General features: G+C 44.0%; 1 protein-coding gene across 6 annotated transcripts in view; it reads left to right on the top strand.

The window, feature by feature from the left end:
• mpp3a (membrane protein, palmitoylated 3a (MAGUK p55 subfamily member 3)) overlaps positions 1 to 25926 on the top strand; it is a 124603-nt gene that overhangs the window by 82737 nt on the left and 15940 nt on the right. For 2 of the 6 annotated variants that reach the window (XM_038778651.1, XM_038778650.1), the window contains exons 8-14: positions 1297 to 1382; positions 4258 to 4332; positions 9679 to 9720; positions 10697 to 10893; positions 16902 to 16966; positions 20897 to 20917; positions 23740 to 23781. In XM_038778651.1, coding sequence (XP_038634579.1) covers positions 1297 to 1382; positions 4258 to 4332; positions 9679 to 9720; positions 10697 to 10893; positions 16902 to 16966; positions 20897 to 20917; positions 23740 to 23781 — 528 coding nt within the window. The remainder of the gene's footprint in view (positions 1 to 1296; positions 1383 to 4257; positions 4333 to 9678; positions 9721 to 10696; positions 10894 to 16901; positions 16967 to 20896; positions 20918 to 23739; positions 23782 to 25926) is intronic. The other 4 variants (XM_038778652.1, XM_038778653.1, XM_038778655.1 and 1 more) reach the window with 4 other exon arrangements.

Raw genomic sequence — 25926 nt, 5'->3', positions numbered from 1 at the left:
TTTAAATCTTTGGGACAAAAAGTCTGGAGTATTAAAAAAAAGCTTGTTATTTCAATGTCAGTTGACATAAGCTGTGGGCTTCCAGGACTGGATTAGTGTTGTATGACAGAATTCACAGCCATCCTTTAGCACAGTAGGGTGCCTGCCATTTCACAGATTGATTGGCAGCCATAAGTGGTTATGTACTCTTTGATATGCAACTATGAAATCCAATGTGTGAATTAAATGTGTGTTGTTGTAAGGCAGCAAACCTTATGGAGTTGAAGGAATGTGTAGTTGAAGGAATGTAAATGTAGCAAATGGCTGTTAATGAATGAGTGTGTTTTTTTTCAAGACAATTAAGTCTGCAACAGACACTTAGAACTCATCTCTGAATGGATCCTGAGTTCTGCCCATGGTGGATACTGGGTGATTTGGCATGGTAGGTGTAAGGGCCTATAGTAGGGTACCTGCCATTCACAGTTTGATTGCAGCTACAAGTGGTTATATACACTTTGAAGGTGTAATGTGGGGGAGGGGTGGCCTGAGTTGGCACTGAGTTGGCATAATGCATAAAAAGGACCATGGGACTTGGTACAGAGGGATAGATTGGCATGGAGGATATGAGGGGTCATAAGGGTGGGAATTCTCCTGACTCTATGCACCCGACCCATGGACAGAAATCCAGGGCTTAATTTTGTTTTGCAATGCAGCATTTATCTATGCTTGGTTATAAGAACTTATTTTTTGGATAAATAATTAACGTTTGGAAAGACATATGAGGTGACAGTGTGATATCTGAGAGAATATTTATTATTGGACCAAAACTACAATATTTCAAGTTCCTCCATGTTTCTTGTACCTTCTCTGAGGTGCTTACAATTGCAGAGGTATAGTTCCTTGGGGTTGGCCCAATCTATAAAACTATATTCAGGCAGTCATTCTTTTTTGCGAGGCCAGAGAGTCAGTGCTATTCAGTTGTCTGACTCTGGAGAGTTTCACAGTCGGACCTAGCATTATCCTCACTTGATAGCTATATACTAACAACCACACCAGCAACCATTTGACAGTAAGCCAGAATGGAAACCCTAACTGGCATTCTCCGCACTCGTCCAAGGTTAATTGGAGTACCCCCAAGTGATACCCAAATGGGTACCCAACTAACTCAGCAAAGGCTGCGGATTAAACTTAAAACCTTCTAACTTGTGTTGTTTGGTTACTGTTTCCTTCAACGTCTAAGCTATTAGTGGTGTCCTCTTCCTCCAACTAAGCATTCCTGTATTAAGATGTACATTAATTTTGTTCTTGTTTCTGCAGGTTTAGTTCATGTTGGAGATGAACTAAGAGAGGTCAATGAAATCCCAGTTGAGCACAAGACACCTGAAGAGATCAGTCAGATTCTGGTATATAATGTATCTTTGTAAACAAACCCTGCGCTAAGGTTTTAGTTTTGCATTTGCTATTTTTTTCTTTTGAGTAAGCATTAAAGCATTTTTGTGTTAGCTCATCTAAATTCTTTCATTTATTAAATACTGAACCAAGAAAAGTCTAGGGATGGGATTTTCTGGGCCCTTCCCTCCGATGGGAACATCCGGTTCCACAGAAGGTGACACCCCACCCCCCACCCTGCCTCGGCCATGGCAGCTTCCTGGTGGCGGAACGGGTGAGCCACTTAAAAAGCCATAGAAATCGGCAAGAGCGAAAAATCATGCCACCAGCCAATGGTGAGCCGTCTCTGCCACCAGAAAACATGCCAGGGTGAGTGGGGGGCCAGGGGACGGAGGAAGCGGGAGGGTGGTATGGGATCCCACTCTAAGTTTGTGTTGCAATTGCTGACATGGATTTATGATGACTATGAAGTATTTTCCCTGTCTAATAACTACTTAGCTAGAGATTCAGACCTCAGATTTTTTTTTTTTACTGACAGTCATGCATGTATCGATTGATATTTATTGTCACATGTACCGAAGTACAGTGAAAATTATTTTTCTGCGACCAAGGGAAGTACATACATAGTAGACAAAAAGAATAAGCAACAGAGTACATTGACAACTGGTACATCAACAAACAGTGATTAGTTACAGTGCAGAACAAGGGCCAAGCAAAGCAAATATATGAACAAGAGCAGCATAGGGTGGCATGAATAGTGTTCTTACAGGGAACAGATCAGTCCGAGGGAGAGTCATTGAGAAGTCTAGTAGCTGTGGGGCTGTTCCATTGTCTGAATGTGTGGGTCTTCAGACTTCTGTATCTTTTGCCTGATGGAAGGGTGTGGAAGAGGGCAAAGCCTGGGTGTGAGGGGTCTCTGACAATACTGTCTACCTTCCTGAGGCAGCGGGAAGTGTAGGCAGAATCAACGTGAGGGTGGCAAGCTTGTGTGATGCGTTGGGCTGAGTTCACCACACTCTGCAGTTTCTTGCGATCTTGGGCTGAGCAGTTGCCATACTTCGTTAGCCATTAGTTAGGGACTCACTGAAGAAGCCTGATAATCTAAAACTTTCCTATTTGGAATAATAGCTAAGAAAAATAGTCACTTTATCAGATTATGAAGAACTGCTGTTGATCAATTGAGACTCTGCATCTGGAAGGCACCATTAGTACTGTTTTTATCTTCTTTGCACTGCAGAGCAAAACAATTGCACAATAATCAGACAGAAGAATTATAAAACACAAGTAGGATGCCTTAACATGCAAATTTGATATTAAAAGATTTCAAAGGGCAGCATGGTAGCACAGTGGTTAGCACAGTTGCTTCACAGCCCCAGATTTGATTCCCGACTTGGGTCACTGCCTGTGCGGAGTCTGCACGTTCTCCCCGTGTCTGCGTGGGTTTCCTCCAGGTGCTCCGGTTTCCTCCCACAGTCCAAAGACGTGCACGTTATGTGGATTGGCTATGCCAAATTGCCCTTCGTGTCCAAAAAAGGTTAGTTGGGGTTACGGGGATAGGGTGGAGTTGTGGAGATAGGGTGGAGGTGTGGGCTTGGGTGGGGTGCTCTTTCCGGGGGCCGGTGCATCACTCGGTGGGCTGGGTGGCCTCCTTCTGCACTGTAAATTCTATGATTTTATGAAAGCTCAAATGAATTACCAGAATTGAATATACAAATTGATATGATAGATTATTTACATGTAACATTAAAAATGACCGTAACAATGAATGCTTAAATTCCTTGTTGCGAATTCCTTTCTCCACCAAGTTGACAGTATCATTAATATATTTTTATGTGCTAATATCTTTTCCTGAAATTGCAAGGAAAATAATTTGGCGTTGATGAAATAACTGATGACAATGTCATGTCATTAATTTGCATTCTATAAAGGTAGATGGTTGCAGAATTGTAGAATCATAGGATGGTTACAGAAAGGAGGAGACCATTCCGCCCGTCATGTCCATGCCAGTTCTCTGCAAGAGCATTTCATCTGATCCCACTCTCCTGTCTTTTCCCTGGAGCCCTGAATGGGAACAATTTCTTCTTCTACTCTGTCTGGACCCCTCATGATTTTGAACATCTCTATCAAATCTCCTCTTGACCTTAATGCTCTCCTCCAAGGGGAACAGTTCCAGCTTCTCCAATCCATCCATGTAACTGAAGCTCCTCTTCCCTGGGGGTATTCTATGAAATATTTTCCGCACCTTCTCTCATGACTTCATATCAGCACACATATGGGTCAATGAGATTTCCTGTTGTGTGCAGCACTTGTCCATTCTTTCCCACTGCCCCCCCCCCCCCCCCCCCCCCCCCCCCCGCCTTTGGGAAACCATCCCATGGATATTGCTGTTGGCGGGACTGGAAGATCACATCAGTGGGAACGGGCCAAAAATTCCATCCAGTAGATAGTGCATTACTGTAAAGGAGTATGTTGTCTTATTTCTAACCGCATCATGAAAGAGAACCTGGAATCTTTCGTAGAACCTGCTGCAAAATTTTGAATGTGACTGTGGTGATTCTACACTTAAGGTCAACACAGCTGAGTAAGGGTCGCATGACCTGGGTGACCAACCGGGACTCAGTATGGGATCAGCTTGTGGTGAGAAAGGCTCCTAGGCAGCGACGTATTGGGAGCTAGCTACAGCCATGAGGCTGCTGTACAATTCTTATTAATAAATATCTTAGTGTTCAGTATGAAGAATGTGGAAGTGCATCTTCAGAGTGACCTAATTTTAACCCCATATAGGCCAGACGTTTATTGAAGCTGTGAGCTCCAGCTATGAATGAAGGAAAATGAAACATTCCCACTGGTACAGTAATGATTTGACATTTTTACCTGTTATCTATGCAGGCCCAGTGCCAGGGTTCAATAACCTTAAAGCTCATTCCAGGAATTAAAGATGAGGATCAGCTTAATGAAAGCAAGGTGAGGAGAGTCAGTGATTCATGCACTTGCTGAAGTTGAAGTAACAGATGCTGTGTTTCATTAACCTGATAGGTAATGCTGCAGTGTTAATAGCTTGACCAAAGTTTTTGAAAAGGGTTATTTGAATGGTGAACTGTCACAAATGCTCACATGCATTCGACTTGGATCGGTGAATAATTGACTATTTGTCCATTGACAAAAGGGATGGAAAAGTAAAAAGATGACCTAATGGTGCTTTTCTTGACAAGAAAGGGAATTAAAGTGTTGACCCGGATACATTGTGCACCATGGGGAAATATAATGGGGCAGCACGGTAGCCTTGTGGATAGCACAATTGCTTCACAGCTCCAGGGTCCCAGGTTCGATTCCGGCTTGAGTCACTGTCTGTGTGGAGTCTGCACATCCTCCCCGTGTGTGCGTGGGTTTCCTCCGGGTGCTCCGGTTTCCTCCCACAGTCCAAAGATGTGCAGGTTAGGTGGATTGGCCATGGTAAATTGCCCTTAGTGTCCAAAATTGCCCTTAGTGTTGGGTGGGGTTACTAGGTTATGGGGATAAGGTGGAGGTGTTGACCTTGGGTAGGGTGCTCTTTCCAAGAGCCGGTGCAGACTCGATGGGCCGAATGGCCTCCTTCTGCACTGTAAATTCTATGAAATTCTATGAGATAATTCAAATACCAAGGACAGAGTGAAATATCAGAAACAATGGCACCAATAGGTTAATAAACATGGAATAAGTTACCAGGAAAGGCCAAAGTGGGTTATTTTTGTGGTGAAGAAATGTGTTTCTGGAGAGGGGCGACTCGAGGGATATGTTGAGAAGGAGAGTAAATAGGGTTTAAATTATCAAAAGTGGGTTGGATTGTTGGGCCTCATGAGTATTTCCTAAAACAAAAGTTCTTATGTTCTTAGAATAATTGGCGCCTTTCAGAAAACGTCACTAAGCTACTTGGCTCCTTCCTCGGGTGAAGAATTTGGCCCAACCACTGACTTTACTCATGGAATCCTAGTCTTATCATTCTTCCACCTGTGCCACTGAGGTATTCCAGCTGACCTCTAAGGTTGATATCTCATTCATCCCTTTCCATCAGAGATATTACTGCATCTCGGTTTCACTCTGTCTATTGTGCTTCAAAGATTCCTCACATCTCGCCTCGCCTTCTGATGAGTCCAAAACACCCAAGTGCAAGTTGATTGCTATTCATATGACATCAAAATCTTGTGTTAAAGCTGACAAATGCATCTTTAGAAAGTGAAAATCCAATAGTTGGCTTTCTGGCTCTTCAGCAATTGTTCACTCCACCACTAACTGAAGATGTATCTTAGAATTCTCATGAATTTCCTTTCCATGCATTTTCCACTCTGATGGTGCAGTTGCTTGATTTTCCAAAGTTTTGAACTTTTGGGACCTCACTGTTTTGCTCCCAGGAATTTTGGCGATTAACCTCTCTGTTGTACCGTAACTACCCTCTGACTGATATCAAGTGTTATCTCCACTCATGTGTTGAAACCTTTGCCTTCTGGACTACAGTAAGATTGCAGCTCCTAATTGCATTTCTCTTTGCCTCAAAAAGCAGGCTTCGAATTTTACTCCTGTTCTTCACCATCTCTTCAGTTCCTTACTGCCACGCCTATCTTTCTTAGATTATCTGTGCTGTCGTTGGCAGCTCATCCTGGGATTTTTTTTTCAATTAACTCAGAAGTACCTTCACTCATTTTCTTGCTTAGATCGGGAGACCCTAAGGCTAAGGAGCTGAAGTAGACCATTCGGCCCACCGAGTCATGGCTGATCTGATATAATCATCAACTCCACTTTCCCGCTTTATCCCCATAACCCTTGATTCCCTTACAGATTAAAAATCTGTCTATCTCAGCCTGACCAACCCAGCCTCGATAACCCTCTGCAGTAAAGAATTCCACAGATTCACTACCCTCTGCAACAGGAAATTGCTCCTCATCCTTGGCTTAAATGGATCACCCCTTACTCTGAGATTATGCCCTCTGGTCCTCGACTCTCCCACAAGGAGAAGCAATCTCTCACCATCGACCCTGCCATCTTCATTGAAATGAATGATTCCACTCACAATTCAAGCAGATCTATTTTCTTCGCAGATAACTCCAGTCACCAACTTCCTCTAGATTCCTCTAGATAGGGCAGCACGGTAGCATTGTGGTTAGCACAAATGCTTCACAGCTCCAGGGTCCCAGGTTCGAACCCCTGCTTGGGTCACTGTCTGTGTGGAGTCTGCACGTTCTCCCCGTGTGTGCGTGGGTTTCCTCCGGATGCTCCGGTTTCCTCTCACAGTCCAAAGATGTGCAGGTTAAGTGGATTGGCCATGATAAATTGCCCTTAGAGTCCAAATTTCCCTTAGTGTTAGGTGGGGTTACTGGGTTATGGGGATAGGGTGGAGGTATGGGCTTGGGTAGGCTGCTCTTTCCAAGAGCCGGTGCAGACTCGATGGGCCGAATGGCCTCCTTCTGCACTGTAAATTCTATGTAAATTGAACTCGGTGAAGATGTGCAATTGACAATTTTTGTTATGCTTCCGTGGCTCATTAACTAAATTTTGATCTCCTCTGTGTTTTTTAAATGGATGGCGAAATTCTTATTTCTTTCAAATCTGCAAAGATTCTTCGCATCTCAAATAAGTCCAACCAACAGCTAAACATTTTTATTTATGTTAGTTTCCCCTTTAGCTTCTAGTATCATTATCGACCTGATTCACCTCCCCGATCACAAACGGTATCTCCTCCTTTGCTAAAGCTGGGTTCAAAAGAAGTTTGATTTCTCTTTCATGCTATACATTTCTTCCTCAACAACTCTGAATTTTCTATTAAGCTCATCTCCTTGTAACTTGTATCCATGTCTGAGGAGGTTGTCCTAAAGGCCTCTTAACCCTCCTGGGTAGACAGCAAGAAAAAACTTTGTTATGTGATAGATGATCCCTTTCTTATCATTAGCCTCCAATCTCTCCATTTCGATCTTTCTTGTCTTTCTCCATTTCCTCGGTACAATTATGGCCCATGCTCTTCCCAAATATTCCTTTCTACACACAAACACAGGAAAATGATGGAAGGAGAGGATCAGGAGGTTCATTGAATGCATCCCTTACTCATGAAGGCTGGAGCATGATGAATAGTCATTTCCTGATGTTTGCTCTCTCAATCCCTGCAACCATGAAAGCAGGTAAAAAGAAGTCAATAAGAGAAGAAAACAAGCCAACAATTTTTCTCCAAGTCTCTCAGGCAATTGAAACCAAACCAGAACTTACACATTACCTGTTAATCCAGTTTCTTTTAACACAACTCTACCCCTCTCTCAGTTAAAAACTGCTCCACTTCCCTCTTGAAAGAAGTCAGAGGTTCAGCACAAACTGCGTAAACCTATAATGCATTTCTGTAGGAATTGAAAAGAAGCCTTCAGTCGAACCTACTCTTCGTGTTCCATACTCTTCATCAGCTGACTTGGCTGGATAGCTGGTTTATGATGCAGAGCGAGGCCAGCAGCGCAGGTTCAATTCTCGTACTGGTTGAAGTTATTCATGAAGGCCCCCGCCTTTTCAACCTTGCCCCTCGCCTGAGGTGCGGTGATCCACAGGTTAAATCACCACAGGGCAGCTCTTCCCCTCAAAGGGCAGCCAATGATCATCTAGAAATCTCATTTCTACACTTCATCTTCATTATGCACTCACTAGCATATTCCATTCCACGTCCTCAAAACTGTGGAATTCCTGATATTCAGCAGTCTCTTTTTCCTCCTTTAATCATTAGGTTTAAAGACTCAAGCTTGGATGACCGCTTCTCGATTTGCCTTTATTTTCTTTTTCAACATTGACAGTACCCTGTGCTGCGCACCTTGATACTTTCCCTTGTTTCTCAGTAAAATAAACGTCAGTCTAGTACAGGCTGATGCTTACATCTCATTATAAGCCCATTCTCATGCTACAATTCCAGTTATTCACTGTTTGTGTTCACGTACAACACACCAAAGGCAGATAGTTGCGATCATCCGAAGGCTATTAAATCTAATTTCTTTCAATCTATGAAGACTTATCGTGTATAGAACAAATGTGTTAAAGACAGTGCAGCATTCATAAATTATTTTGCTACTATCATGTTCAGACACATGGGAACTCCTTTGCTATTTAACATTTCATAGGACTGCAGGAGGAGTTGTTATTATAATAATACACATCACATATTAATCATCATCATTAATGTAATTTTAAAACAGTGCTGTCAGGATTTTGTATTATGTTTATAATATCTGTTATGCTCCTGAAGATGTTGGCCAATGTTGAGGTAAGGCTTAGCGGGTGTTTGGTGCTCTTTGGTACCTCATTCAAATACTCATTCCTCATGTCCAAGTCTACACAGTGGGTTGTCAACTCACGATTTATTATGGGGAAATCGCAGCCAAGTCCAATTGTATTTTTACCTGATGTCCATACTTGCCAAAGGGTTCATGAGAAATCATGGGAACTCCAGCTGATTTTCTTTTCTCATCTTTAATCCCAGAGCATTGAAACCAGCTGCAATATCTCCACTGCTGTTTGGCTGTGATCATGAAACTATAATCCTGATATACAGGGTTCTTGGTTTCATGGCCAGGAGTGTATTTATCAAGTGAGTCACTAGAAGAACAGGGGCTCTTATTAGCTTCAGTATTGTAGTAGACAAATCAGATTCTCTGTTGAACTTAATCACTGTTGTGGATTTTATAACATTATTAGTTGGGTAGTTTTCCACAGACTCTGTTTTTGATTCTTGGTACAACGTTGTGGTTGTCCAACTAGGAAGGGGCAGACTAGCCCCAAAATTCGAATTGTTATGCTACAGCATTGTATTATTGTCATAGCTCTGAATGTCCGAGATGGTGTTCCAGTGTTTGACAACCTCAAGCCTTGCTGTCCCATGTTGAATGCTTCTGATCTTATATTTTGAATGTACAGTGGAAGGGAAGAGGTCAAATTGAGGCAATGGAAAGCAACTAGTGGTAAAGGGTATTGAGCGGGTGCAGGAAGTGAAAAATCAGAATTTGATCTGTGGATCAATAATTCCTTAAATTGTTAGTGGTGGAGCTGAATTGTGCATTCAATGAACTCAGAAGACGGAGCTTAACTTTTTACTGTGGGGTCAGATGAGTTACTCGGTGAAGAGGGCTAGTTAAGAGCATGTGAAGCAGAACTCTCTGCATGAGGCTATTGCACATCAAGTTAAAACTAATGCTAACTGAATTCATAGTCAAATAACATAAAGTAGTAAGATAATTCTCTTGATTATGAACAGGGATGTAAGAAGATTCAAGTACAGCAGCATTATAAGTTGATATTTTATACTTGGATTTTCAGAAAGCTTTTCACAAGGCTCCACGTCGGCGATTAAGGGCTAAGGTAAGGAGCCACGGAATAGGAGGTAAAGTATGCTGCTGATTAAATAATAGGCTCAAAATTAGGATACAAGATAGCCTTTAAAGGGGCTCTTCAGGCTGGAAGGAGATTATTAATGAGGCACCCAAGGATTTGATTTTAGAGGGCTTACTTTTTCAACGCTTTTAGGAAACAGGGTCAGTTGGTGGCGAATGCAATTTAGTATGGTTAACTGGTGTGGGGCAAGGAACCAAAAAAAGATCGTAGGGGTGAAATGAAACGGTAGTGAGTCATGATGTTCAGCAAAGTGATCAAGGAATCATAGCGTATACGCATGCACAACTGTCAACGGTGGGGGGGGGGAGCAATTGTAAACAAATGTTGGGTTCCTTTTGCAGAGTGAAAATCAAAACAGGTGATATTGTTTTATAGGGTGTTAAATCCATCGAGAACATTGTATGTTGTTCTGGTCACCTAATCACAGGAAGGATATTACTCTTGACAGGGTACAAAGGTGAGAAATGAGTGTCACTACAGATATCAGAACGTTAGGTAATCATGAAGGAAACTGGGTTTCTTTGGCAAAACAAAACTCACTGAGGTGTCCTAATGGAAGTTTTCAAGGTTATGAAGTAATTTTGTTCACGCTGATGAATACCAGGGGTACAAGTAAAAAATGAATAACTAATAAAGCAAGGGAAGGCCCAATTGGATAGGGCCGGTCCCACAAGGTGTTAACCCCACAGTAAGTTGGGCAGGGGGTGAGGGGCTTCAACGAGCTGGTGAAGAGTTCCAGAGTTCTTGCCCATCTCTTCGATCTGAGGGTGGACGTAGCCTTCCTGAAGGAAAGATCCAACAGCGGGTAAGGAAGGGCTGGGTATGACAAATGCAACTCTTTTTCACTTAAAAGAGTGATAGATGTGCCAAATAAAGTTGCCTGGAAAGGCACTGCAGTATTATCAGACAATTGGTTCTAAATTAATTGTGGTTCCTTCCATAGGTTCACATGAGAGGCTTGTTTGACTATGACCCAAGCGAGGATAAAGCGATTCCCTGTAAAGAAGCAGGGTTACCTTTCAGGAAAGGGGACATACTTCAAGTTGTGAGCCAGGATGATTCGGTGTGGTGGCAAGCAAAACGTGTGGGAGATGCAAACCTTAGGGCAGGCCTTATTCCATCAAAGAAATTCCAAGAAAAGTAAGTACCTGCATGTATTTGTTCTCAGTGGCTTATAGGTCAAGGGTGGTTTAGAAACCACCATTAACAATGTCCAACTTGTGTTTCAAATTGAGTGGTTAAACAATGGAAATTCAGTGACACGGCAAGGTGAAGACTGAAGGCTGATTGTCTCTCGATCTTATCTGCCTAAATTTGGCTTGTTCTCAAACGACAAAAGCCCTGCTTCGCTAACAATACAAAGCAGACATTATCCAACACACCTCAATTATTCCTTCTGCTAACTAATACCACGCTGGAATAAAATTACAATGATCTTTATTAGTGTCAAAAGTAGACTTACATTAACATTGCAACTAGTCGCCACACTGCAGCGCTTGTTCGGGTACACAGAGGGAGAATTCAGAATGGCTAATTCACCACACAGCAGATCTTTCAGGACTTGTGGGAGGAAACGGGAGCATCCGGAGGCAACCCAATCAGACACGTGGAGTATGTACAGACTCCGCACAGACAGTGACCCAAGCCGAGAATCGAACTCTGGTCCCTGGCGCTGTGAAGCACAGTGCTAAACATTGTGCTACCATGCCATAAAGTTGGACATGCTCCAGGTAGCTTCAGTCTACTTCATCCACTGAATAATAATGAGAAATGATTGGCCTGTAAAATGTTGACATGGTAAATTTGTGACTAAAATTGGTACCTCTCAGACAATTGCAAATCTTAGATGTGAATTATTTCACTCTGGTTTCATTGCAAGATGACATTATAGTTGGATTATTTGGAAATTTAGCACACTGGGCTAAATCGCTGGCTTTTAAAGCAGACCAAGGAAGGCCAGCAGCACGGTTCAATTCCCGTACCAGCCTCCCCGGACAGGCGCCGGAACGTGGTGACTAGGGGCTTTTCACAGTAACTTCATTGAAGCCTATTCGTGACAATAAGCAAATTTAATTTTTCATTTCATTTTTCAAATACTGCACAATCCTTTATGCTTTAATGTTATAAGCAAAGTTAATGATATTTCTTACTGCTCCTTTGTTCCCATACTTTCTGGCATTACATTATTACATGGAGTTTGCCAATGAGAAAACATGGGAGCCAGATTTTTCCCTTTGTTCCACTTGCTCTTGTCCATTGTGTTTTATGGGATTTTTGGAAAATTCCACTGGAACTCTATTAGTCAGCTGCAGTGCCTACTGGTAACTTTATTTTCAATACAACATTTAGGAAGTTTTGACTAGCCCTTTAGCGAGCTAGTCAGATTGATTGTTTTTAGTGAATACAGTGGTTGAGTTTTAAAATACAGATCGTGGTAATTCTTGAAATCATAATACACAGTATAAAATGACTGAGTGATTTAAACAAATCAAGATGGCTATTTAGCAAAAGCAGCAAGGAAATAGGTTTTAGAAAAAGGTAGATTGATTCCGGAATGAATTTTTCCATCGCAACAAGTGATTGTTAAGGAGATTATTATCTTAAGGTCTCGTCTTCTTTACACCTCTGATTGGCTTTAACTGATTTATAATTCACTGAATTCGGCCAAAGTGTCTGTCCATCACTTTAAGAGATATATGAAATATATTGGTGCCAATTTCTCGTTCCATCGCCTGCCAATTTTCCAACTCATCCACACCTGCATCTAGACATTATTGGAGAAACACAGTTTTCGCTATGAAATTATCAGCCCTAGTCTGGCTGTTACTATAGAGACGGAACTATCAGTTCTTTACTGTATAACAATGGGGCCTTTTAGCTAGTTTATGTCACTGTTCTTACAATCTTAAGCAAGTCTCAAGCAACTTGCTCCCAGCTATTTGGCTTCCCTGATTCTCATGGTTAATATGATTATGGTTAATTATTTTTAATGAGTTCTCATTTAAACTTCTTATATCTGACTAGAATAGTCATTTTCTATCAGTTATGCACTAAAAAATCACAACACGCTGTGGAGGGAATCTCTGAACTGTGCGAAAAGGACAAGCAATTGTGTATCGTCTTAACAACCATATAAAGAATCATTAGCAGCACAGTGTAAACCAGGAAGTGTAGGTTAGAATATTGTATTCCACATCAAATCAGGGGCGGAATTCTCCAATCCCCTGCAGGGTCGGGGAATCGCCCGGGGCCAGCGTAAATCCCGCCCCTGCCGTGGCCGGAGTTCTCCGCCACCCGGGAATCGGCGGGGGCGGGAATCGCGCCCCGCCGGTCAGCGGGCCTCCTGCGCCGGTCGGCATGCCCCCCGCAGCGATTCTCCGGCCCGCGAGGGGCCGAAGTCCCGCCGCTGACAGGCCTCTCCCGCCGGTGGGAATTGGAGCACCTCTGGTGCCGGCGGGAGTGGCGGCCGAGCGGGCCCCCGGAGTCCTGGGGGATACGGGGTGATCGGACCCCGGGGGGTGCCCCCACGGTGGCCTGGCCCGCGATTGGGGCCCCCAATGCCAGTGCCGTGGGGGCATTCTTTTTCTTCCTTCGCTGCCAGGGCCTCCACCATGGTGGAGGCGGAAGAGACCCCCCCTACTGCGCATGCGCCGGTGGTGACGTTAGCGGCCGCTGATGCACCGGCGCATGCGCGAACCGGCGAAGGCCTTTTGGTCAGCCCCAGTGCCGGGTGGCGGGTATCAAGGGCCGTTGGCGCCGGTTTTGGCGCCAGTCGGCGTGGCGCCAGTCACTCCGGCACGGGCCTAGCCCCTAAAGGTGAGGAGAATTCCGTACCTTTGGAGAGGCCCGACGCAGGAGTGGTTGGCGCCACTCCGCTATGCCGGGAGCCCCTGCCCCGCCGGGTAGGGGAGAATCCCAGTCCAGTTACAGAAAGTAAAATAAAAGAAAGTGAGATTGGAATAAGAGAGAGAAATAAAAGAGACAGTAAGAAAATATAAGAAAAAATATTTAATGATTTTAATTTTTTAAACTCCAACAATAATTGAAATCAGAAGGAATGAGACTCTATATTTGTTAATTATGCCAGGCAAGGTAATTTGGCAGTAATTAAAACTTTCCACACTGTTATAAGGGTATTTAGTTAAGCACTAACACTTTCTGGTCAGTTCAGTAGGGTAGAACAATGGCTAGCAGTGCTGCACCACAGCATCAGGGACCCGGGTTCAATTCCAGCCTTTGGTGACTGTGTGGAGTTTGCACATCCTCCCCGTGTCTATGTGGGTTTCCTCCGGCTGCTCAGGTTTCCTCCCACTGTCTAAAGAAGTGCCAGCTTGGCCGTGCTAAATTGTCCCTTAGTGTCCAGAGATATGTAGTTGGGTGGGGCTACCAGGATAGGATAAGGAAGTGGTCCAAGGTAGGGTACTCTTTTAGAGAGTCGGTGCAGATTCGATAGCCTGAATTGCCTCCTTCTGCACGGCAGCACAGTGGTTAGCATAGTTGTTTCACAGCTCCAGGGTCCCAGGTTCGATTCCCGGCATAGGTCACTGTCTGTGCCGAGTCTGCACGTTCTCCTCGTGTCTGCGTGGATTTCCTCCTGGTGCTCTGGTTTTCTCCCACCATCCAAAAGATGTGCAGGTTAGGTGGATTGGTCATGCTAAATTGCCTTTAGTGTCCAAAAAAGTTCGGTGGGTTAACTGGGTTACGGGGATAGGGTGGAGGATGCTCTTTCCAAGGGCCGGTGGAGCCTCGATGGGCCAAATGGCCTACTTCTGCACTGTAATTTTTATAATTCCATGATTCTATGTAGGGATTCTATGATTCATTACTTACATATCGGATAAATACAGGGATATCATATTGAACAACGTAGTTGAATAGTGGGTACAGTGTTGCTAATTACCTTTGACCGTGTTTAGCACAGGGCTAAATCGCTGGCTTTGCAAGCAGGCCAGCAGCACGGTTCAATTCCCGTAACAGCCTCCCCGAACAGACGCCGGAATATGGCGACTAGGGGCTTTTCACAGTAACTTCATTTGAAGCCTACTTGTGACAATAAGTGATTTTCATTACATTATGTGTGAGTCTGAAGAGTTAGCACCAGCACGCTTTTCAACCGTGGGACAACAAAGGCCAGTCCTATTTTTACTAAAATCGAATCACATGCAGTAGTTTTATTATTAAGGTGATGAGGATGTGCTTTCCTCTGCCTAAATCCAAGGCAACTGTAATGAAGTAAAAGCAGAAAATTCTGGGAAAGCTGACCAGGCTTGGCCGTGCCGGTGGGGAGAGAAACCGAGGCCCGGATAGTCACCACCCCTGCTGATGAGCATTTTCCAGTGGCAGAGGCGGCTCGCCATTGTCTGCCGGCAGGGTCTGCCAGTCCCACTGAAGCCTACGGCGTTTCCCGTAAGCCTGCCCCGCAACCAGGCAACCCACCATGTGCGGCTGCCTTTGGAAGAAAGGCTGGAAAATTCCACCCAAAGCAAAGTCCAATTTGACTGTCCTTCAGAACTTCAACTTGAGGGGCCTGTAAGTTCACATTTTGATTGACAGCTCGAGTGCTTATAAGAGACAGTGGTCCTTGAATACAAATGTTTGTTTTTTATAAGGGATCGAAGTACTTTTCGGGATTTAAATGTAGTGTTTTTTTAAATATATTGAAGACTATAATGGATACTTCGAATGCTTTTTCCATCTCACCATACTAGGTGAGTTAACATGGGTAGTGGGTGGTGGGCATAGGTTGACATGAGTTAACATTAAGCTGGGATAGGGGCTATAAAGGGCAATGGGGATGAATGAGGGGTCATAGCTTGGTATGAGTTGGCACTATGTTAACATGGGAGATAGGGGTGCCATTCAGGGGTAGAGGGACATAAGTATGCATGGAGGATATGTGGGGTCATGAAGAGTGGATGGGGGAACAGGAATTGTCATGTGTTGGCAACAATGGAGCAAATGGGGAGGGATTTGAGGGCTTGAAAGCTATTATTTACTGCCTACTTTTAGAATTTGGACAAAATCCCAGAGCATCAAGTGGGCCTTTTAAACAGCAGTCTTGGCAATTGGCAGCCCTGTGGCCACCCCTGAGCTCTTTGCAAGGATGTCAGGCTTGACACCAGTTAGAACCTGGCCCCACAGAATGGAAATCCGACGGTTGGTCCCCCAGGCTCGTGACTCAGGAATGAAAACTCGGCCCATATCCTCCTTGGCTACATGACTCAATACGCATCGGATGATGCATTTCCAAACGAAGTAAGTGGGGTATCCATATCTACACTTTCTAGACAAACAGGGCGCGATTCTCCGCACTCACGACGGGGCGGAGAATAGCGGGCGGCGCAAATATTTACGGCGACGCTGGTCCGACGCCCTCCCGCTATTCTCCCCCCCCCCCCCCCACGCCCGCCCCCCACACGAATCACTGCTCGCCGTTTTTTTATGGCGAGCACCGATTCTCCCCTGGCCGATGGGCCGAATTCCATGGCCTTTACGGCCGTTTTCTCGATTTTTAATTCACCTGCTATACCAGTTCGTGAAAATGGCCGCAAAGTGCCGTTCTGCACAACCATGCCACCGATTGGCACGGCCGCACCACGGCCGTGCCAAGGGTGGCATGGGCCCGCGATCGGTGGGCACCGATCGCGGGCAGCGGGTCCGATTCCCGCGCACTCTTTCTCCCTCCGCCGCCCCGCAGGATAAGTCCGCGGGGCGGCTGAGGGGCATTACGGACCGTGCATGCGCGGGTCTGACGCATGCGCGGGTTGGAGTCGTCCAATCCGCGCATGCGCGGCTGACGTCATCATATGCGTCAGCCGTCGCTAACTTTGGCGCGCGGGCTTAGCGAAATTTGTTAAGCCCGCGATGCCGGAGTTCACGGGGCCGCGATGCTAGCCCCGACCGGGGAGCAGAATCGGGTCCCGGGAGGGGGCGCGGAGGCTGCCGTGAAACACGGCCAGTTTCGTGGCAGCCTTCACGACTCTCCGCCTTTGCGAAGAATCGCGCCCACAATCTCTGAACAGTAGATATACAGCTTCAAAAATGTGAGCACTTTCAAACCCCAGTACTATAGCTACCTTTTTCCTTGGTATAGTTTGATGGTCTTCATAAAATGCCTTATCTTTAAAAATCCTCTCTCTTACTTTCAGACGACTGGCCTACAGGCAGAAGAACGCTGATTTGGAACAAGAGAAAAGCAGTAAAAGGTCATCCTGTAAGGAGGCAGAAAATAAACTTACTTTCATTTTGTTTTCTGCTGTCTATACTTTCAATATCTAAGGTCTAGTGCAGTCCAAAAAGCAACCCTGTACAATGCCAAAACGCTGAGGGTTCCTGGAGGTCATTCCCAGTTGCTAAAGCAGCCAACGGGTCACGTTTGCATTCTGGCAATGTATTTGACGTATGCAGAAGGGGCTCATTTGGGTGAGCCCTTTGGGTCTCAACTTTATACTGATTGGAAATTAGTGCTATTTTCTGACTTCTGCACGAATGGCATATACAGAGCAGCAACGATACTGCTCCTGTGACCTCCTTGCCTCAGCGTGCTTCCCTCAACGTGTGGCTGCCTGTTGGATGATGGAAGGATGATGACGGCAAAACTGCAGAATCAAAACATTGCCTGCATTTTCATTTGTGAAACATTATATGAGACACAGCAAACATTATTTTAAGCTTGTTTTTAAAGGTAATAATGGACGGTGCAAAGTTCCAAATAACCCTTATTTAGTACCAAGGCATTTTTCTAATACCTTGCCAAACTTATTCATCTAGTTTCAAGATGAATGTATCCCGTTATTCATAACAGCTACTAGTTATTTCAGGGATGCAGTTTCAGCCTTAGTTAATATATATTGTTGAGTTATTTGCTGTTTCTGCTGTCTGGAGAATAGAAAAGGGGAATCTAAGTCTGATTCACATGGGACTGATTTTACAAACATACAAAATAGGAGCAAAAGTAAGCCGTTCACCTTTTGGGCCTGCTCCACCATTCAATAAAACCGTGGCTGATCGGTTTCTGTTGATTCCACATTCCCCATCTACCCCCATAACTCCTTTGATTCCCTTGCCTGACAAGAAACTATTAACCCACCTTAAAAATAATCACTGACCCCGCTTACAGCGCCTTCAGAGGCAGAAAGTTCCAAAGTCGCATAAACCCCTGTGAGAAAAATATTCTCCTCATCTCTATACTAGAAGGGCGATTAAAGATCAATATAAAGATTCATCTATAAAGGTTAATCATACCTACAATAACTCTGCCAATGAAGATGGTGAGCAACTTAGATATTGTAGGTTTAATCCCCAGCCTGTGTTGAGTTAGTTGATCTCAGTATGTTGGTATCTGGGAAACATAATTGATGTCGTTGTCCTCCATTTAGGACTAAAAATATAAACTGCTGTGACCCACCTCTGCTGGAAGACTCTCGATGTGGGCTTCAGTGGCCACCGTTGCGCCTTCATCGCAATTCTGTTAGCGGAAGTCCCACCAGCAAAAGCTGCCTGCCTCTGATTGGCTGGCAGCTAGTCACCCGCCTGTGCCAGCTAGGGTGATGGTGGAAGGTGGCAATGCAGCCACCAGAGGTCCCAGATCATCATGAGACCTCAAACCAAATGTGCGTGAGGCAGGATGGGAATCATGGAGTTGGGATCGTAGGGGAGCAGAGGGTGTTCTGAGTCAAGGGCAGAGGTGCGGCTCTGAGAGTCCCCTCCTCTTTCTGCTGCCTGGTCCCTCAGTCAGACACAGAGTCCCCTGGGAGGCCGCTGACAAATCCGACAGAGCCTTCCAAGGGCATGGGAAAGCCATGCGGTCCCTTTTAATCTCTGAGCAACCAGTGGGCTCAGGGATAATAGATTTCAGTTGGCTTATTAAATCGTAGACTTCCTACAGTGCAGAAGGAGGCTATCCAGGCCATCGAGTCTGCACCGACTCTACAAAAGAGCACCCTTCCTAGGTCCACTACCCCATGTTATCCCCAAAACCCACTTAACCTGCACATCTTTGAACTGTGGGAGGAAACTGGAGCAGCCGGAGGAAACCCACACAGACATGGGTGGAATATGCAAACTCCATGCAGATAGTCACCCAAGGCTGGAATTGAACATGGGTCCCTGGCACTGTGAAGCAGCAGTGCTAACCACTGTGGCACCATGGACCATAAGAGAGACCCGCTTCTCCTGGAATTAGTGCGGAGGCTAGCGGGTCAGGAAGCGGTCTGGCTGGAACCCTTTCCTCTCTGCTCTGACACTTTGTTGAGTTCAATAATAAAAATTGATTCAATCCAAACGCAGTACTCACCAACGCCCAGATACTCCCCATGCCTCATGCATGCTAATGTGTGCCACTTCATGCCCACCCACCCACTCACCAAATGGTCCTTTATACCCCATTGTTTCCCCTACATATGCTCCCTATGGCTCTTTATAACCCATGTCCACTTAGTGCAATTCGTGCCAACAAATGCATCCCCCACCACCCTTTGCCTTTAGTCCCTCCATGCCAACTCACTGAGCATCCACTAGTTCCATTGAATTTTAGAAATTATTTGCCACTTCTTTAACTGTTTTGATAGGTCTTTAACAGCTCTTTGACAGCTCTTTGACAGATTGACAGCTCTTTGACAGATTTCACAATTCCAATGAGTTTCTGCATTTTTTACACACAATCATTTTTGCTTTTAACAACCAAGATGGGTGCCTTACCTCCCCGAAAGGAGTCCCAGGACTATATTGAAAGGGATATTTGACCTCTCCAAAGGGGTACCCTGGCTATCTGAACAATTCCACCAAATGCAGACCAGCTCTTACCTGATCCAATCTGCACACGTCGGTTACATTCCCAGCCTACCAAAATCCTACTTCAGTGGAGGCAGCTGATGATTTATATATTCAGTTGCTTCCATGCACCCCACATGCATGAACCCCAGTCCAAATGCAATATGGTGGCACAGTGGTTAGCACTGTTAACTCACAGCACTGGGGACCTGGGTTCAAGACCAGCCTTCGGTGGGCCTGGTCTGTGTGGAGTTTGTGCATCGCCCCGTGTCCGTGTGGGTTTCCTCCGGATGTTCCGGTTTGTTCCCACAGTCCAGTGATGTGCAGGTTAGGTGGACTGGCCATGCTACATTGCCCCTTTTGTGTTCAAAGATGTGCAGGTTAAGTGGGGTTACACATATAGGATGGGGAGTGGGCCTCGGTAGGGTGCTCTTTCGGAGGGTCAGTGCAGACTCAGTGGGCAAAATGTCCTCAGACGGAACTGTAAGGATTCTCTGGATTCTATGGACTCCAGCCATACCTCATAAAAATAGGAAATACTGCTTTTGAGGAGGCACTTAAGATTTCCATTTGCCATTCCCACCATCTCAGAGAGCCTCACCATTTTGTTTCAAAAATAAATTGCAGTTGTAGTTAAATTAGATTTCCTGAAAAACATTGATTTGATACCTATTGTGGTGTTCTTTGTGTTGCTAAATTCAGGATGGTTGGCGCAGTGTTCACAAAGACCACAAAACAGCTTTGGCTTGAACAAAGCTATAAATGTATTGACACTACTAATTTGGATTCAACATGTACTCCTAAATAATACAGTTGATAATTAACATATAATCTACACTCACCTACAATTAATCTCTTCACTAGTATAAACTATGATCTGCTCGCACTCACACGATCTTTCCTTCAGTCTGTACTCTAGCTAATTCCTGCACTTCTCTCTCCCACGTGGCTTTGCATCAATGTCTTATATACTTGTAACTCCAGCACCCTCTCGTGGCTGATCTAGGCATTTCATTAACCCTTGCAGTTCTTACATTTATGATAATACCACACCTATATCCTGGCTAAGCCAACAGATCAGATTAACTTTTAATGGCAAATTTGAAATCCTTCAATATTAGCACAATGGTTAGCACTAGCGCTTCACAGCACCAGGGACCCGGGTTGGATCACTGTCTGTGAAGATTTTTGGGTGCTTTGGTTTCTTCCCACACGTCTCAAAAGACGTACTTGTGAGGTAAATTGGACATTCTGAATTCTCCCTCAGTGTGACGACTATATTTTCACAGTAATTTCATTACAGTGTTAGCCTACCTGTGACACTAATAAAGATGATTATTATTTTCTTCTTTTCCTATTAATGCATCCTCAGATGACCGAAGCTGTGAGAAAGGTGGGCACTATATTGTCTTCTAAATCACCTGCAAATTCATACAAAGCAACAGTAATGGTTGTACGTCTTCAGCACTGTTAATATTTGGACATCTTCATATATCAACATTTTAAATTTCTAAGTAGCTCAGGAAGATTACAGATAGATTAAGCCACAAAAATTAAGGCATGAAATGTAATATTTTAATTTGAATTGTGTGTTAAAACAGAATTGTATTAAATATTGAGTAACGTAGAAACACTGCTTCACTTTCCGTCCATATGGAAGTGCGAAATGTACATGTGTTACATAAAACTGCTTAAATGTAGCATTTTAAAGGTCTCCTAACAAATGTCTGTTGTTGAGAAAGTAATCAGATTGTTGCTGACAGGTCAGAACTGAATTCTTTCACCTAGGCTATTTTAAAATCCATTCCACAGACGGTTATTATTTCGTCCTTAGTTTTGAGCCAGTCTAAAGAAGATGTATTATAAGAAGCACAATAGCTGCCTTTGATATTATTGAGCTGCATTATTCTCTCAGAAGCAATGGCATTTTGCCATTTGCAAAACAGGACAAAAGTCCAGTCTCATTAACAATTTTTGGCTTGTGAATCAATGTGCAAAAATTGTTAATGAGACTGGACTTTTGAATCACGTTCTGTACAGTGGAGCCGCCTCCAAGCTTTTTATCGCAATGGAGATAGTTGATTCATGCAGAAGTAGCGAGCTGGCTGCTTTAATCTGCTTGAGTCCCCTTATTTTGTTATAGATCCTACTGAAAACTTTGTTTTTGGCATTAATACATAAATGTTCCCAAATCATGATGAGATTGCATTTTCCTAGTATTACTTGCTTTAATGCTCAAACGGGAGTATGCCACAAATGGCAACCATTAAACAGTTGAGATACTTTAATACAAAGATCAATGATAGGAATGAGCAGGCTATCAATTATGCACAGCACATGCAAAACATATTGTTTATATATACAGCATTTTTAAATTTACATTACTTTCCATCCCTTCTTATTGATATAGTTTTCCTTTCTCTTTATTTTAGATTTATTCTTTACTGAAGTGCCCTTTATTGTTGTTGATTCTTTCCTCACCATCTCCATGTGGTCCTTGTCACTCTTCTCTCCAACCCAGTCACTTGGTGTTGCAGTCTTGCTCTTCTCTCATTTTTGCAACCTCCCATTTAATAATAATGGTCAATAGTGTCACATTAGTGTCACAAGTAGGCTTACACTAACACTACAATGAGGTTACAGTGAAAATCCTCTTGTCGCCACATTCCGGCACCTGTTCGCGTACACCGAGGGAGAATTCAGAATGTCCAATTCACCTAACAAGCATGTCTTTCAGGACTTGTGGGAGGAAACCGGAGCACCCGGAGGAAACCCACGTAGACACTGGGAGAACGTGCACACTCCGCACAGACAGTGACCCAAGCTGGGAATCGAACCCAGGTCCCTAGCGCTGTGCAGCAACAGTGCTAACCACTATGCTACGGTGACACCATTTAAAGTCCTGGATAGAGTTCAACCACAACAACGTTCATAATAGTTCTGGTTAGAGGTTCATGGAATGATAGGATGATAAAATGAAGGTGGCTACGGACGGAATTTTTAGCATGATAAGCTGTCAACGCCCGCCAGCCTGAGAGTCAGCGGGGAACACATCCCCGCCGATTGACAGGTTTGCTGCCATTCCACTCACCAAGTGTTGGTTAGCAGCAGGTGAGACGCCCATCTGTCATTGGACGGACCTCCCACCATGGAGAGCTGTTGGCCAGTCAAATTCTGACCTATGTGTCCGTGCTAGGTCTTTGGCAGAACCATCCAATGTTTTCAGCTACCTCTGCTGTTCCCCATAGGTTGTAACATTTTTTTTCTTCAAGTATTCATCCAGTTCTCTGTTGAATGCTGCTGTTACATCTGCTTCCCCCACCCTCTCAACCACTGCACTCCTGTACAAAGCAGCTTGCTGAGTGGCATAAAAGAACATTCATGTCTTGCATCATCGAAGACAAAGAGCGTGTAAGACAAAGAGTGATGCTGTTTATTAATTAAGAGATGTAAATCCTGCTCATGTCCTTACTAAATTATGGTTAAAAAGAGAATTTTCATACATTTTTTATTTTAATATTTTTTTAATATAAATTTAGATTACCCAATTATTTTTTTCCAATTAAGGGGCAATTCAGTGTGGCCAATCCACCTATTCTGCACATTTTTGGGTTGTGGGAGCAAAGCCTATGCAGACACAGGGAGAATGTACAAACTCCACACGGACAGTGACCCAGAGCCAGGATCGAACCTGAGACCTCAGCGCCGTGAGGCAGCTGTGCGAACCACTAGGCCACCGTGCTGCCCTAGAATTTTCATACATCTTGGAATTGTGATAAATGAATCTCACAGAGAACAGTTTTCAAAAATTGAACTGTATCGAGAATCATTAACGATTTAAGCAGGTGGGAAATGCCAAAATTAACTTGATAACTTATTAACTGTCCAGCGATAAAGTAGACAATGAAAAGAGTAACCAGGTTCAGTCACCTCAGTCCATCCCTGTCATTACTCTAACTGTACAATCATGAGACAGACTAAAATTACTCAAAGATTTACTGTTCTGTTCAAGGTTGAATAACTCTAAGAAATACAAGTTGTGACTTATTCACCCTGAAATGTTTTTCCTATTTTTCACACCTTGTATATGACTGATGTGTAATTGCTATTGACTTACTGTTGTCAAACACTGATAGATTTTCATGAACAAACCTTTCTGCTTTCTGACCTTTATCATTTGTTCTCTTTCTATTTACTGCTTCCCTGCCTCTTCAGAGGACTGTGAATGTGATGGGTATTTGAATGGGCTGTACATAGGTGAGAATCTAGATTCCGCTAAACCATCTCATGCATCTTTTAACATTAAAATCAAGACCACTGAATTATGACTTTCATAGGAAGACCATCAGATTTAATTCCAAAATACCAGAAGCAAAAGTGGGATTTGATCCTTCTGCAATGATATACAATGATTTAAAAAAATAATCCAATGACAAGTTAATGGAAGTTTGAATGTGATTACCCTAAAATTTAAGAAAAACTCCAGAATCCCAACAAATGGAAACAGAATTTGATTTCTTCAAATATCATAAAACAGTGGTCTTGGTTACACTTGCTTTTCCAGGCATTTGACCCAATTCAAAACCCCATTCAAAAATATAATTTCACTAGAATTTTATCATTTAAGTGCGATTCTGAGTGAAAAATGAAATGAAATGAAAATGGCTTCTTGTCACAAGTAGGCTTCAAATGAAGTTCCTGTGAAAAGCCCCTGGTCACCACATTCCAGCGCCTGTTCGGGGAGGCTGGCACAGGAATTGAACCCGCGCTGCTGGCCTGCCTTGGTCTGCTTTCAAAGACAGCGATTTAGCCCTGTGCTAAACCAGCCCCTTGCTTATATATTTGCTTAGTTTATATTAGTTTGCTATTATATATTTTATTCAGTGCTGTGGACAAACATTTTCTTCGGCTCTCATTTACCTTTGTCTAAACCAGTGCCTGCATAATCTGATATCAATACTGTTGTAAGATTTCTTCCCCCCCCCCCCCCCCCGCCCCCCCCCCCCCCCCCCCCTCCCCCGCCCCCCCGCCCCCGCTTATTTTCTCTCATTCAAACCTGTCTCTCTAAAGACTTGCAAGGGCAAAATTCTACAGGTGTCAGTGGCTTTCCACTGCCTTCACAGAACAGCTTTATGTGCCAGCCTGGAGAATGATGCCTGCTGTATATGCCTTTAAGACATAACTGCCATTGTTGTTCAAAGGTGTTCAGCAGAGCAGGGATTAATGTGGGACTGGAGAACAATACCATCCACGGTATTGAGGTAGAGAGTCACTTGATAACTTGATAGTAGGTCATGTGGGTGGAGTCGATAAATGAGACAGCACCCCCCCCCCCCCCCCCCCCCCTGCGTACGGCAGTACCTTTGGTTTGTATATAATTATGGATTAGCAATAAATGGTTTCGGCTCAATTTGAAAACTTGGATTTGAATGGCCACATGCCACTAGGTAGGTTATCATGGCTGAGGTTATCTGATCACACAGATTCAAATTTCCTGAAGCTTTTAAGTGACTATAATTGGAAATTAAATATTCACATCACTGAGCACTGGAGCACTTTTTAGCATTATATTACTGAGCATTATATTGCTGAAGATCAGACTGGAGTTTGTGGCTATTTGGGTTTCACGCTCCTGAGAAACTGACACCGAAAATACGGTTACTTTAGAATACCACTTTTTTTGTAATACATTTGTCAATGGTCTTCATTTTGAAGATTTCTTAACATGATACAGGAAAGTGAAACTGATATATTCATAGAATCATAGAATTTACAGTGCAGAAGGAGACCATTTGGCCCATCGGGTCTGCACCAGCTCTTGAAAAGGGCACCCTAATTAAGCCCACGCCTCCACCCGATCCCCATAACCCAGTAACCCCGCCCAACTGTTTTTGGACACTAAGGGGCAATTTAACATGGCCAATCCACCGAACCTGCACATCTTTGGACTGTGGGAGGAAACCGGAGCACCCGGAAGCATCTCACGCAGACACGGGGAGAATGTGCAGACTCCGCACAGACAGTGACCCAAGCCGGGAATCGAACCTGGGACCCTGGAGCTGTGAAGCAACTGTGCTAACCACTGTGCTACCATGCGGCCCCATATTGCTAGGGAAAGGCCCACACACCAATCATGGCGCACTAACGGTTAATATGTCTGTTTAATGAGCAGTAACAGGCTTGCTGTTGATTTAAACCTATCAGTTTTAAGGAATTCGGCATGGCTGTAGTTTGCTTGATAACTCAGTATTATCCAAATTAAAGGAATTTTTAAATCAAGTATGAGAACCGAACTACAAAATAATATGGAAAATATTGGACCAAATTCCTTATCGAGAAATGTTGAGTCCAACTGAAAAACAAACTCATACTCCAAACTTTCAGAAGGATGTGGAAGCTTTG

The sequence above is a fragment of the Scyliorhinus canicula genome, chromosome 19 (assembly GCF_902713615.1).
Source record: "Scyliorhinus canicula chromosome 19, sScyCan1.1, whole genome shotgun sequence".
Lineage (NCBI taxonomy): Eukaryota > Metazoa > Chordata > Chondrichthyes > Carcharhiniformes > Scyliorhinidae > Scyliorhinus > Scyliorhinus canicula.
Note: the sequence above shows the minus strand (reverse complement) of the source record. Positions and strands in the feature narration are given on the sequence as shown.